The sequence below is a fragment of the Phoenix dactylifera genome, unplaced genomic scaffold (genome assembly GCF_009389715.1).
Source record: "Phoenix dactylifera cultivar Barhee BC4 unplaced genomic scaffold, palm_55x_up_171113_PBpolish2nd_filt_p 000807F, whole genome shotgun sequence".
NCBI classification, from domain to species: Eukaryota; Viridiplantae; Streptophyta; class Magnoliopsida; order Arecales; family Arecaceae; genus Phoenix; species Phoenix dactylifera.
The window spans coordinates 164,963-179,075 of NW_024068174.1; the positions used below are offsets into that span (position 1 = coordinate 164,963).

General features: G+C 38.5%; 1 protein-coding gene across 2 annotated transcripts; it reads left to right on the forward strand.

Annotated features, from left to right (window-relative positions):
- On the forward strand, nt 1–9,144 carry LOC120107263 (U-box domain-containing protein 44-like). 2 transcript variants are annotated; one of them, XM_039120475.1, is made up of 4 exons: nt 1–329; nt 5,979–6,544; nt 6,646–6,955; nt 7,301–9,144. In XM_039120475.1, the coding sequence occupies exons 2-4, from the start codon at nt 5,993–5,995 to the stop codon at nt 8,878–8,880; spliced, it is 2,442 nt and encodes an 813-aa protein (XP_038976403.1). In that variant the 5' UTR covers nt 1–329; nt 5,979–5,992; the 3' UTR covers nt 8,881–9,144. The 2 variants fall into 2 exon arrangements, with proteins under 2 accessions (XP_038976403.1, XP_038976402.1); XM_039120474.1 differs by having other exon boundaries at nt 2–294.
- The last annotated feature ends 4,969 nt before the right edge of the window (nt 9,145–14,113 follow it).

Below are 14,113 nucleotides of genomic sequence, written 5' to 3' on the forward strand. Positions count from 1 at the left end.
TCTTCTCTACTCTTTTCCTTCTCTTTGGGCGAGTCAAAAACCCTCTCCCACTCTCGTTCCTCCGCGCTTCCTCTCTCAATCCCCACCCTCTCTCGCGCTCGCGCTCGCGCGTGCTCTGATCGCTTCCATCTGCGACTGTTCTGTCTCTCTTGGCTTCTTCCTTCGAGCGGCCGAGGAGTTGGATTGCGCCGCGGGGCTAGAAGGGCCGTCCGTGGAAGGCGGAGCATGGGCGGCGGCGAATTAGGGCTTCCAAGGGAAGATCGTCCGGAGAGACCTTGAAAAGAACTCAAAGTGGTATGATTCGGTTCCCTATTCCAGTTCGTTGGCAGGTTTTTTGTTGATTCATTGCCCATTTTCTTGTTTATTTTTTCTGGTTTAGGGTTTTCTAGTTCTGGCATTTGATGGATGCTTTGAATCGATGTGCATTGAGATGAATCTTTGTGGATTTTGGTTATCTATCCTTTCGTGGGAACTTCAATTTTTGGATAAATATCCTTATAATGAAGTTTGGAGTAAGAAGTAATAAATGCACCCTCAAAAGTTGAAACTTTTTTCTGGGAATTATGGGTATTGTGACCTCTTTGTGTTTGGATTCGGAACAAGGGAAGGAACTCCTTCTTTGAGATAAATGTCCTTGTATAAAGGAGTATCGAGTACACTCGAAGGTTGAACCTGTTTTTGGGAAGTTGGGTATATTGACCTATTTGTGATCAGTTCAAAGGTATCACGGGTCATCTTTTTATTGTTATGGAGATATGGTTGGTTGGTATTTATAATAGCTTAGTATATCCAGATCAGCCACTTGGCTTTTGCATTCTCTCACAGGGACAGTGCTGCGTGGTTCTTATAGCAAGGTTTTCTCACTCTTTTGTGAGTTGGAACATGTTGATGCCACTTATAGCATTTTTCTTAAGAATCTAACAATTCATTGATATTAAAGCATGTCATATTGATAACAATTGAAGATCAACTGATTTTTCAATTGAGTACGTTAGGATCTTACAAGGAAACATTTTTTTGACAAAACTAAATTGAGAATTTTTTAAAATACGGGAACAAATTCATCTAGTTTTAATGCTTCTAACAATGGATGGTTCCTAGACTTCTGGATATTTGGACAATTGGGCCCATTTTGATACCTCACAGGGGTTACAGCATGACCTGTTTAGAAAGTAAGATAAATCGAGAGCCTTTAAAAAATACATGAACAAATATATGAAGTTTTAATGCTTCTAATAAAGGATGATTTCTAGATGTCTGGATATTTGGACAATTGGGTCCATTTTGATACCTTATAGTGGTCACAACTGACCTGCTTGATTCTAGATTAGGAACTAAGGTACATGATCCACAATTTGGCACCTCGATGTGGATTGATCATGTTGAATAATTTAATCACCAGAGAACTAGGAATTGCCATTTATGGAGGGCGATAAGCAACAAAGCCTCTGCAGGAAAGAAATTGGTACCTTGGAATTTTTAAAAAATAAAAGATGCCATAAGGTGTCAGGTTGTGAAGCTCTTCTGTATCATCCTCATGCACATCCAAGAGTTGTTGTCCTGACATATTTTAGTTCATGTAGAATGACTTTCTTTCCAGTGAAATAGCCATTGATTGGATAATTGTGGTAGAGTTTGTTATTGTTCTGTGCCATGTGATTTCTTATGTAATGAGCATAAAGTCACATGCTTCAAGAAAAGCCAGGCCTCCTAAGATGAAATTTGTTAGGGAAAACAACTACCTGCATTCTTGACCGATCACTTTACTTTGGATATAAAAACAGTCTTTTAACTGCATGGCATCATGTTCTGAAATAAGACCACAACAAATTCTAAACAACTATAGACATCACTTGGCCTATTTACCATTCAGGCAGCGGCAACTGAAGTGGTTGGATTTTTAGGATTTGTTCTGTTTTGCTTTTGCCATTGTTTAAAATAAAGCTTTTGGCTTTATGCCAGGAGTCAAATGGCCAGGGTGGTCATCGGTTAACCTGACCAAAAGAGAACTTTTACTAGGCCATTGCCTTTCAGCACCTGACTGCCAACCTGGACCAGGCTAGGTCAATTTGGAAAAAAAATTCTGGGCCTTGCCCAACCAGGCCCATCCCAATCATATTTTATGTCTAATAATATAAAACTCAAGGATATTTTTATGATTCACATGACTTGCTACTAAAAACTCAAATCAAGTTTAAATCATGAGATACCAGATTGAGTAATTTACTTTGAAACAGGATTTTTGGTAGGAGAAAAATAGTAAAACTCCATATGTGAACTTTTAAAGCCCAATATAACATATCCTAATAAGAGAGGAGCACTTATAGATTGTGCTGATCAAAGGTTGTGAGATTGCAGCCAGATTTCACTATGTCAATCAAAATGATGCTGTAGAAAGAAAACCCTGAGAAAATGTTGGGTGACAGTGTTTTGATAATAGGTCTGGGAATAACGAGAATGGAGGAAGAGAAGGGTTTCATGAGATGGGGTATAAAGACTAGAACTGCCATGCCAAGACAGATTCTTCTTGCACTCCCTTTATGTGCATTTTGTAGCACCGAGGCAGTGCGTAGAGAAGCCCATAGAAACTCATACATTGGCAGGGTATTTTCTTTGTAAAGAGATGAGAGGAGCCATCTTTTATGGTAAATCCAAATTCTTAGGCATCGGTGAATGAGTGATTTGATGGAGTTGTCTATATTCTTAGCAAGTAAACTAGTAGGATAGCAATAAATTGTTCCTATAATCAAGAAAGTAATTGAATAATCTGATTTAGTAAAAAGACACATATATACACACTTCATTTATACTTTAGACATTCTATGGTCATGTTTGAATGTTTGCCAATAACCACAAGCAAATGAAATTGCAACTTAAGAAAATGACAAGGCCATATAATTTGTATGAACATCCCTGTAGTTTAGATTTATTATATATATCTAAAAAAGAAGTAAACAGGATGGTAAAATGCTGCATCAAAAAACAAACAACAAAAAAAAAAAAAAAACAGGTTGATGGAATGATGAGATCTAGAGCCATTACCTGCATTTGAAATTATACTCAACTATATTTTACATTTGATGTGATAATCTACTTGATCATTGGACGGGACATATGCATGAGATTTGTGTGACATATAACTTGAATAATTTCCTTTGATGTTGATATGCTTCCACTTGGACTTTAATAATTATATTATCTTTTTGAGAATATGAATCAGTTAAATTATGAAGCACATTTGGGATAACGAGTTATAACATTGTGATAACTTTTTTTGTACTCTATTGGCACCTGTGCACATCATCGTTTATAGTCAGTGGATCATATTTGTATCCTTTGTGTGAAAGAAGGATTCACCTTCCTTCGCACCCATCCACCGTTGGATCACCCAATGCACAAATCTCAAAGTGCTCTGAACTCCATCATTCACACATGCATGGATCTCAAAGCATGCAGTGGATGATTCAGTGTGAATGAGCATGAAGGAAGGTGAATCCTTCTTTCACACAAAGGATACAAGTATGCTCCAGAATGAGCAACAGGATGTCACTGATTATCAACCAATACCTATGAAGGCACTATTGTTCAAGTCAGCCAATTCTAACTATTTATGATTCTACATATAGGGGAAAAAATGTAATGTTATGTGCATTGGAAGAGATTATGCTGTTATCGTGGATATGAGACTATAGTGAAAGACAAACTAGATGGATTAAGAATTTAATTGTAAATCTAATTTATTAGTAGCAGAGAAATCCATTAATGGTTCTTTCTCTCATATCTATCTATTTGTCTATCTATTTATATCTATACATATATTTGCTAGATATTACTGGAGAGTTGGAGGAGTGTGGAAATCACCACTTGTCCCAAAAGCTTAAGCTGATAGGATGAGATAGATTTATTTATATATTATATATTTTTTTACACTCCCCCTCACACATGGGCCGGACTTTCCTTTTAATGGGCGAGGCCAATATATGAAAGTTTTTTAATAATGGGGTTAAAGAGTGCGGAGACAGGGTTCGAACTCAGATCCTCTGCTCTGATACCAAGTTGAAATCACCACTTGTCCCAAAAGCTTAAACTTTTAGGAAAAGTGGTGATTTTAACAAGAAGACAAGTCAATAATCAATTATTACATCCATTTTTGATTTTTTTTCAAACATCTTGTTTGATGAAGAAATTTGAAAAGGCTGAGACCTCCTTCAGCTCTTTAAGGGAAGTTAGTTTAAGATAGTAATGGGATCATGCAAAATATTAGCGAATATAAGCACTGTCCACAATTCATTAATCAGTAAGGACCTTTAAAAAACCAGTTGAGTTTTAAGTTTAGATTGCCCACCATGTATTTTGCAGTGACTAATATTTTAAATCCTACAGGCTGTGCGCATTATGTGCTTGTGTATATGGGATGTATTATCAAACACATAATCTTCTTAACTTTTATTGTGAAAATTATTAAAACCAGGGCATTGTTATCTGATTCACGTGTATATGTGTGTTTTATCATTGTTTTATGAACATTTCCTCCAAGGATTTACTCATAAAGTTGATTGCCCAGTAGTGGGTGCACTTTGGTGTATTAAACGTTGTACCATGACCAATTTAACAATATGTCTTTTGTTATTTTCATACTTTGATTTGTGGTTCACTTATACCTAATGTCTCATACTTTTGCATCAGTGGGTGCACTCTGGTGTATTAAACGTTGTACCAAGGCCAATTTAACAGTATTTCTTTTGCTGTTTTCATGCTTTGATTTGTAGTTTACTTATACCTAGTGTCTCTTTTGCATCTTCTCATTGTTTTTTAATCTTTGGATACCTGCATTGAAAATTTGTAGGGATTCAGAGTTGAATTCTTTTTTGACTTATACTCATCTCTGAAACATTTTTTAACATGACAACTATCTCTGGTGAAAGCATCCTTAGTTGTATTTGTATCTCACTGTTTCAGATTTTACACACACAGGCATATATATATATACACACACACATATACATCTATATACATATATAATGTCAGTGTGTATGTGTCTTTGGAAGTCCATGAATCATTTTCTTTTTCTACTGGTCCTTGGAAGAAGATATTTTTCTTTTAATTGCCTTATGAACCTCTATGATCAATTCATATGTTTTTCCATCCCTTCTATGCGAGGCTCAACTCCACATGTGATTGGATGGGCATGTATTATTTATATTTGCATGGTTTTGTGTTTGAAATGAAAATTCCAAGGTTATATATGGTAGGATATGTTATTTTACATGTTATGCAGACAATTACTTTGAACCAAAGCATGCCACCTTTTTGACACATTAATTTAAGATTTGGCCACATTTGGAGCATCAAAAATGAGTTCTTTACTGAAATTTAGTATGTTAACAATGCCTTATCCTCTTTGATAAGAGGAAGATTGTCTTATGCCTCAAGGATTACATCTCACATTATCTGAGTTGTTTTATACTCTCATGCCTTGACCTTTTTTGAACATTATAGGCAAGCAATATTGTCCCATGTCCCCATCAGATTCACTGGTATTGGAACATTGTAGATTGACAGACTGACTAATTCTTGTTTTGTGGAATAGTTGTTCTTTTTGATGTGGAAGGCCCTACCTTATTGTCATTGCAGCTTGACAATTTGAATCATTTTATACAGCTGTCTCATCCTGCTACCACAATTAAATGTTGTCCATCTTTACCCAACTATTGCCTGATCCGATATTAATAAACAACTAGTTTGGACAGAGTTCATCAGGTATTGGTCCTATCTTAATGATTGCAAGAAAAGTTAGGCCTGTAATCAAGGTTATTAGCAGGATGGAGCCTAAGGTTTAATTTTGCAGCTTGTATTTGGTTGGGTCTTGACCTCTGTTAGTGCAAGAATTTTCTATTATTGACTTTATTACTAAATAATTATGGTTCTGATCATATCCATGGTGCCTGGAACTAACACAAATTTGTTTGTTGCAATAGGTTTTTGTTAGCAAATGGCAGAAGATCGGGAGGGAAATTATGATTCTAGTAGCCACTCCAATGAGAATAATCATGAACAGTTGCACATTGAGCCTATTTATGAGGCCTTTCTCTGCCCACTTACGAAACAAATTATGAGGGATCCTGTTACACTAGAGAGTGGGCAGACCTTTGAGAGGGAAGCTATTGAGAAGTGGTTCAAGGAATGCAGGGGCAGTGGAAGGAAGCCAATTTGCCCATTGACACTGAAAGAGCTAAATTGCACTGACCTGAACCCTAGTATTGCTCTAAGGAATACTATTGAAGAATGGACCCAAAGAAATGAAGCTGCTCAGCTTGATAAAGCTTGTAGATCTCTCACTTTAGGAAGCGCAGAAAGTGATGTTTTACAAGCTCTAAACTTTGTCACTTATATTTGCCAGAAAAGCAGGTCCAGTAAGCATGTTGTAAGGGATGCGGACTTGATACCTATGATTTCTGGCATGATGAAGAGTAGCAGCAGGAGAGTGCGATGCAAAGCATTAGAAACTCTTCGTATTGTGGCTGAAGAAGACAACGACAATAAGGTTGTCCTTGGGCTTGTTGCTGTTTTTTTTTCAGCTGCTTTTGCATCTTTCTTGAGTTGTATGTTTCTTGATGATATATTTTTAATTTCCTTGATGTGCAGGAAGCTATGGCTGCAGGGGACACCATTCGTACTATTGTAAAGTTCTTGTCACATGAGCATTCCCAAGAAAGAGAGGAAGCTGTCTCTCTTTTATATGAGCTTTCAAAATCTGAATGTGTGTGTGAAAAGATTGGTGGGGTCAACGGAGCAATTCTTATACTAGTTGGGATGTCAAGTAGTAAATCAGAAAACATTTTGACTGTTGAGAGAGCTGAGAAAACACTAGAGAATCTGGAAAAGTGTGAAAAAAATGTGAGGCAAATGGCTGAAAATGGTAGACTGCAGCCCCTTCTTACCCTGCTCCTTGAAGGTACCTTCTACTTATTATATCTATATATTCTGTTTGAAACTTCTTTTCTTTGTTGCTTGTACATTGGCCATGGAGACTGACTATACAAGAGATATATGAATAATGCATGGTATGTAAATGCAAGGGGAGGGATGCTTCCATAAAAAAGTAATAAGTTATAGTAAAATCAATTGTGGTTTGAATATATCAGTGCATCTTTGCAGTATGGAGGTAATTTCTGAAAGTCTCACTGAGTGCAATGTATCAGTGAATTTTTGCATCTTGTGAATTTTGGACAGATGAAATGTTGCTGCACCAATTTTTGCAAGCTATTCACCTCAATGTATGCCATGAAAAATTTTGCAGGTTCACCTGAAACACAGCTCTCTATGGCTGCATATCTCGGGGAGCTTGTTTTGAGCAATGATGTGAAAGTATTTGTCACCCAAACTGCAGGCTCAGCACTGGTTGATATCATGAGGAGTGGGAGCAAGGAAGCAAGAGAATCTGCTCTCAAGGCATTGAACCAGATTTCATCCTATGAAACAAGTGCCAAGATACTAATCCAAGCTGGCATTCTCCCCCCTCTCATGAATGACCTTTTCACTGTTGGTGCCAACCAGCTCCCCATGAGGCTGAAGGAAGTCTCTGCAACAGTTCTTGCTAATATTGTGTCTTCAAGTGCTGGTATTGAGTCTATCCCACTTGGTCATGACCACCAAACCTTGGTCTCGGAAGACATTGTTCATAATCTACTACATCTCATCAGCAACACAGGTCCTGCAGTTGAGTCTAAGCTCCTTCAGGTCCTCGTTGGACTTACAAGTTCTTCCACAACTGTTCTAAACATAGTGGCTGCCATCAAAAGCTCTGGTGCTACCATCAGCTTGATTCAATTTGTGGAAGCTCCACAGAGGGATCTCCGCATGGCTTCTATTAAACTCCTCCATCGCATTTCACCTTACATGGGTCAAGAGCTGGCAGATGCCCTTTGTGGTACTGCTTGCCAGCTCAGCAGCTTGATCAAGGTCATCGCAGAGAATAATGGGATCTCTGAAGAGCAAGCAGCTGCTATTGGGCTTCTAGCTGATCTTCCCGAGGGGGACTCACGCCTCATTAGGCGTCTTCTGGATGAGGGGGCCTTCGACATAATCATTTCCAAAGTTGTCAGGATTCGGCAAGGGGAGACTCGTGGTAGTCGTTTTGTCACTCCCTTTCTTGAAGGGCTTGTAAGAGTTCTCTCAAGGCTGACATATATTCTGGAGGATGAATCTGATATCGTATCCCTTGCTCGCGATCATAATCTTGCTGCACTTTTCACTGATCTTCTTCAGATGAGTGGGCTTGATAGGGTACAAATGGTCTCTGCTATGGCATTGGAGAATCTCTCAAAACAGTCAAAACATCAAACAAGAATTCCGGTTGTCCCGGAGCAAGGATTTTGTTGTTCTATATTCCCATGTCTCAGTAAGCAGCCTGTTGTAACTGGCTTGTGTCGAGTCCACCATGGGATCTGTTCTATGAAGGAGAGCTTCTGTCTGTTAGAAGGGAAGGCAGTGGAGAAGTTGGTTGCCTGTTTGGACCATACAAATGGGAAGGTTGTGGAGGCTGCCTTGGCAGCCCTGTGCACGCTGTTGGATGATGGTGTGGACATCGAGCAAGGTGTGATGGCGCTATGTGATGCAGATGGGATTAAACCAATACTTGAGGTATTGCGGGAGAACCAAACAGAGATACTCAGGCAACGAGCTGTTTGGGCTGTTGAGAGAATTTTGCGGACGGATGACATAGCTTACGAGATTTCAGGAGATCAAAATGTGGGGACGGCTTTAGTTGAAGCTTTTAGGCACGGTGACTATCGAACAAAGCAGATTGCCGAACGAGCACTGAAGCATGTAGATAAGTTGCCCAACTTTTCTGGAATATTTCCTAAGATGGGAGGTTGATGGGTGGGCGAGGACAGAAGCCTTTTTTGTACAGTAAGCTTGTATGTCTTTTTTCTTTTGTTCCCTCATATTTATCTGTTTCGCTCCCCAAGTTATTGAAAGATTTGACATTCTCGTATCTTCACTGCATTCTGTTTGAATTTTTTATATTGGGTGGGATTTTTTTTTTCTCTTTATTTTGAATCATTCAGTGTGTTGATTGTTAATGGTGCTATTCATCAGTTGAAAAATAAAATATCATGATGGCATTGGTCAAAGCTTTCAGGTATGGTGCTTACCAGATGAGGTAGATTAGTGAGCCATGTTTCATAGATTGCAAAACTCCGGGGTGACGGGTGGAAGAGGATGGAAGTGTTATTTCTATCATGCATATTTACTTTCTTGTCCTTTTTATCTGCTTTGCCTTTCAGAGACTAGAGATTGTTTATATGTTCATGAAATTCTGTTTGAATTTTTTTTGGTGGGATCTTTTTTTGCCTTTCTCATTCTTATGAAATATGAAGGGTAATGATTGGCGTTGTTATCAATCTGTAACTGAATACAGTCGATCCAATTAGTAAAAGTTTTTGTGTGGACTTTACTCATGCACAAGGTTATGCATCTTACTTTCTGTTCGGTCATGTATATTAAATTGATATAGAGTAGAGATTGTTTATTTGTTGATGAAATTCTGTTTGAAATTTTGTTTGGTGGGAATTTTTTTTTTACCTTTCTCATTCTTATGAAATAGGAAGGGTAACAAATGGCATTGATAATACAATCAATCCAAATTATAAGAGCTTATATATGGACTTCACTCGTGCACAAAGTTATGCATCTCTCTGTTCTTCCAAGTAATGTATATGACTTTTTCAAGTTCTTTTTTTTTTCCAGCCATGCATATCACCATGATCAAATATTTACGAATGCTCTTGTTACTTGATCATCCATTCCAATTAGGAGTGTGCACATTACTTAAATTTGACATTCGACTCCAACATATTTCGAGAATGGAACAAAAAAGTAAAAAAAGAACTCTGACTGATAATAAAATAGTAAATACCACAAAACTGGGAAGGCAGGGTTGCCCCTGAACTTCACCCCTCAGTTACATCCTTCTTATCCAGTCTAGTCTGCAAAACTGTGAAGGTGGGCTTAACCCTACGCTCATCACCTACATCCAACTAGTATCTAGTTTAGCCCGGTGCTGCACCCATCACTTTGCTTCTAACAAGCATATAGTCTACAAAATTGTGGGGGGAAGAGTAATCCTTCACTGCACCGAAGGCCCCGAAGCTGACGGCGGTGGCACCTCTGTTTTCATATCATCCCTGAATGTGTTGTTGGCCTTATTACCTATATCACCACCTCCCATCAGAAACTCGCTGCTTCTACTCTCTGGTGGGCAGCATGGAAGGTCACTGCGAAAGGCTCTGTTATTCTTCGATGTCGCGATACCGGTGGATGCGGGTGGCATGACAAGTGATGATGGCATGGAGGAGAATGCCTGAGAAGGATTGCAGAAGAAAGAAGAAGGATCGGCGACTCACCCACAATGGGTATGGGTGCAGCCCATAAGGTCAGAAAAAAGAAGAAAATACATAGGAGACGGAACCGAGATGTAATTATCCCAAACAAAATTTCTAGAGTGATGAGCCACGAAGGATGTCACCCAGTCTGCCATACTGTTTACCTCTTGGAAGACATAGGTAGCTCGATGGGAGGCGCACTCCCTCCAAACGACTGTGGATGTCGTGTATCGGTCACAACCTGCCAACCACACGACCCAAATCTTGGACCACTTGATCATCATGGCTAAGTTCCTCTTCAGGACAATATGGTTCATTCCCAGCACTCGTCTTGCATAGGAGACGGCCTCCCATGCGGCTCTGATTGCGGCACCGACCACAGTCTGATCGAAGAGCTGTCGGCTCCCAGCCACCACAAATCTGAACTCTTGATCAAAACTCGGCGCCACCCTGTTGTCGAAGTTTACCTTGTCTGGCATCGAAGCGAGGATCCCACAGGGCGTTTGGGCTGCCGGCTTGGGGTGCGAGGAGGGTTGGTAGGTCGAGGTCGTGCATTGGCCAGATCTCGGGGTGGAGGCTTCAATAGGTGACGAGGAGGTCGTGGAGGGCTCCTTGGTCGTCCGAACATGTGTCGAGCCGGCTGTTGGGACCGAAAGAGCTGACGACAATGGTGGGGACGCCGCAGAGAGAGGAGAAGTGTGCTGGCCTCCTTCTTGAGGCCTTCTTTCCTCTACCTGTATCTGGTTTTCTATCAGCTAGAATCGGCGCCGTTGACGAGCCATCGTTCGGTTTTCCTTGAAGCTTCTGTCAGGAAAAAAAAGGATATAACCTGCTTTAATATTATGTGGAATCCTTTATCGACAAGGATTCGGAGGGAGTTTGCCGTGGAAGGGAATCCTCTACTTGACTACTCCATTGGCGAGGATTTGGAGGAGGAAGTTTGGTTTTGAAGGCAATTCTACTTTGATTTTTTTTCTTCTTCTTCTTCTTTATCTATTGCGGGTCTTCTTGGGCCACAGGATTCGGCCTGAGAGGTGATCGAGTGATATAGGCTAATATCCGCATAGCCTGCCCAATCCATAAATCCAGCAGTAAATCAGTTCTGGACCAAACAAGCCTTTAGACTACTTAACATTAATAACATAGCACTAACATGTGCATCTAGTTACAATAGCTTGGTTTAACAAATTATCAAGGGCTTCGAACCACTGAGGTTCTTATGGTCATCATCCAGTTATTGAGGAGATAGTGAATTACGAGGTAGTGGTGAGAAAGAACTTGAAATATTGCAAGTGCAAGAGCTTACAAAAGAAAGGGAAGCATTAACAATAGCCTAAACAAGTATGACCTAGGTACCATCCGTTTTGTAACCTTTCTATTTTGAAAGCACTTCATTCGTAAACCATGGATACATTACCTAGCTTAGAGATAATGGAAAAGTGCTTGAAAAGAATGATAAAAAATTAATAATGGCTCTGTTGCTCAGGTTCAGGCTGTGGCTGAATGGTGTTGGATGATGCTACTTTGTCGTATAACGTTTCGATGCAATTGTAAATCTATTATCGTGTTTTTTGCATACAAATTATATATATAGTATCAAGCAAGATTTGCCATACCGATCAATACTGATGCATATCCACTCATTCTGTATCATACCCAATATACGGTGATCTACTGGCACTCGATATGCTGAACCAGTTTCCGCACCGAGTATACCGATACTATAATAAAATGGTACCGGTATAGAATTGGATACCGAAATAGCAAATCTTACTATCAACAATATAAGAGTTTTACTAAATGTATGAAAATAAATGCCTATGCAAAATTCATTCTTACATAATTATTATAAGTTTCCCTAATTTGTATTAAATATTATAGTTGTACTAGAATTTCTTTTAACTATAATTGGCTAATATTGCATCATTGGACCCTATTTCCACTTGTACAAGAATCATAATTCTTAGCATAAAGATGAGTTGTTCCAGTCCGAGGACAGCATGCCACATGTATAGCACTTTCACTATTTATACAACCACAATTCAATTTTTGTAAAAAATGCTCGAAAGATTTCAGTAGCTGTACAAGTAGTTGTTCAAAATCAAAACATCCTTGTACAGGGTGAGTTTGTACTTATTTTAAGTTTTCTAAATTTGTCCTAAATATTTTATTGATGCAAGATACTTTTGTGGTACATGGCTAATAATATACAATTTCCCTACTTATACAATGGTCACAGCTATTAGCACGGTAATATCATGTTTTGGTACAAGTCATTTAGTTGTATAAGTTGCTTGACATAGCCATGACACTTAATAGGCAAGTTTAATTGAAGTACAGAATGGTGCCTGCAAACGTTCAGTAAAACTTACTAGAACTATTCTCGGAGATCATTTTTTGTATTATAAATGTACATATGTTTATGTAATAATTATTATTTAGCTGTTACCGTATTATTTAAACTAAAGCAACTATTGTTTAATATTTTCTTTTCCTCAATTAAAAACATTTTTGAATTTAGATATCCATGCAAGTTTAGAAATGTTCATCTTGTTACCCTTGACATGGCAAAATAACATTGCCGTTTTACATTTTTTTCCCTTCATTTCTCATTTTGATATCGGCTAACAATTATGGTATCCTAAAGAAAAAAGCACTTTTATAAAAAAAAATTATTTTTTATCCTCAAAAAAATTATACTCAAACTCCACAGCATAATATGGATATATTTCTAAAAAATAATCAAAAGCTTGATTATTATGCGAGGATATTAATGTAGTTGAGACCATAGTTTAGTTAGCATGAAAATTGATATAAGAAAAAGATGTTTTTTAAAAAAATTTAAAACAAAAGAATATGAGAATCGTCCCTTGTATACTCTTCTTTTAAAGTGAAAATTTTGAATGGGAAAACCAAAAAAAAAAAGTGCTGCAGCCCCTCAACATTAAACGTTACATTTTGATTATTTTATGTTAAATCAAAAGATAAGAAAGTCAACAAAGAACTCGGAATGAATCTCACCGGCAGTCAGTCCTACATGGGGTGTGGAGTCATGAAACATCGCAAGGGAATAGGTCACGCAAAAGGGCACGAAAGGATTGGTCTGGCCATGCAAATTGGGTACAATACACAGGTAGTTTGAATCATGAGTTACCATACCAGCAAATTGAGGGAAAACTTCTATTTTTATCCAACATCATTACACGCTTCAATTATATTGGCATAGAACTGAAGATCTATTTCATTCTGGTTTAAACTTTGCATGCATAGTTTAAACTTTAAACCATAAGCGCACATTTTTCTTCTGAGATGCCTACTTCTTAGTGTCTGGGCTTTGGGTTGCATCTTTCACGTGAAAGAATGATTGATCTTCTTTCACCATTCGGTTGCACCGTACATAGATCTCAAAGCAATGCACACTCTTTCTCCATCCATCTGTATATATCTTGAATCTGTTATATATATCGAAGCAGCTATTGTGTGATCCGATAGTAGATTTGCGCAAAGGAAGATCAATTCTTTCACACGAAAGATACAACCCCGTCCCTGTTGCTTATGGGGACACTTGGAATCTCATGAACCAGTATTAATTCAGAAGTCGAGCTTCCCCATCTTGGGAGAAGGAAACCCTGCCGCCAGTTTTCTAGCTGGCTTTGATTGTAACGAAGTTATCTGGGACAGGCATGCACTAGCAGTAGCAGCATTTCCATGTTTTAAAACTCAAA

What these genes read in the sequence shown, in the direction of transcription:
- LOC120107263 (XM_039120475.1), top strand. Translation starts at nt 5,993, where the DNA reads ATGGCAGAAGATCGGGAGGGAAATTATGATTCTAGTAGCCACTCCAAT. An exon ending in AAGAAGACAACGACAATAAG is followed by an intron (nt 6,545 to 6,645) that starts GTTGTCCTTGGG and finishes CTTGATGTGCAG; the next exon opens with GAAGCTATGGCTGCAGGGGA. An exon ending in TCTTACCCTGCTCCTTGAAG is followed by an intron (nt 6,956 to 7,300) that starts GTACCTTCTACT and finishes AAAATTTTGCAG; the next exon opens with GTTCACCTGAAACACAGCTC.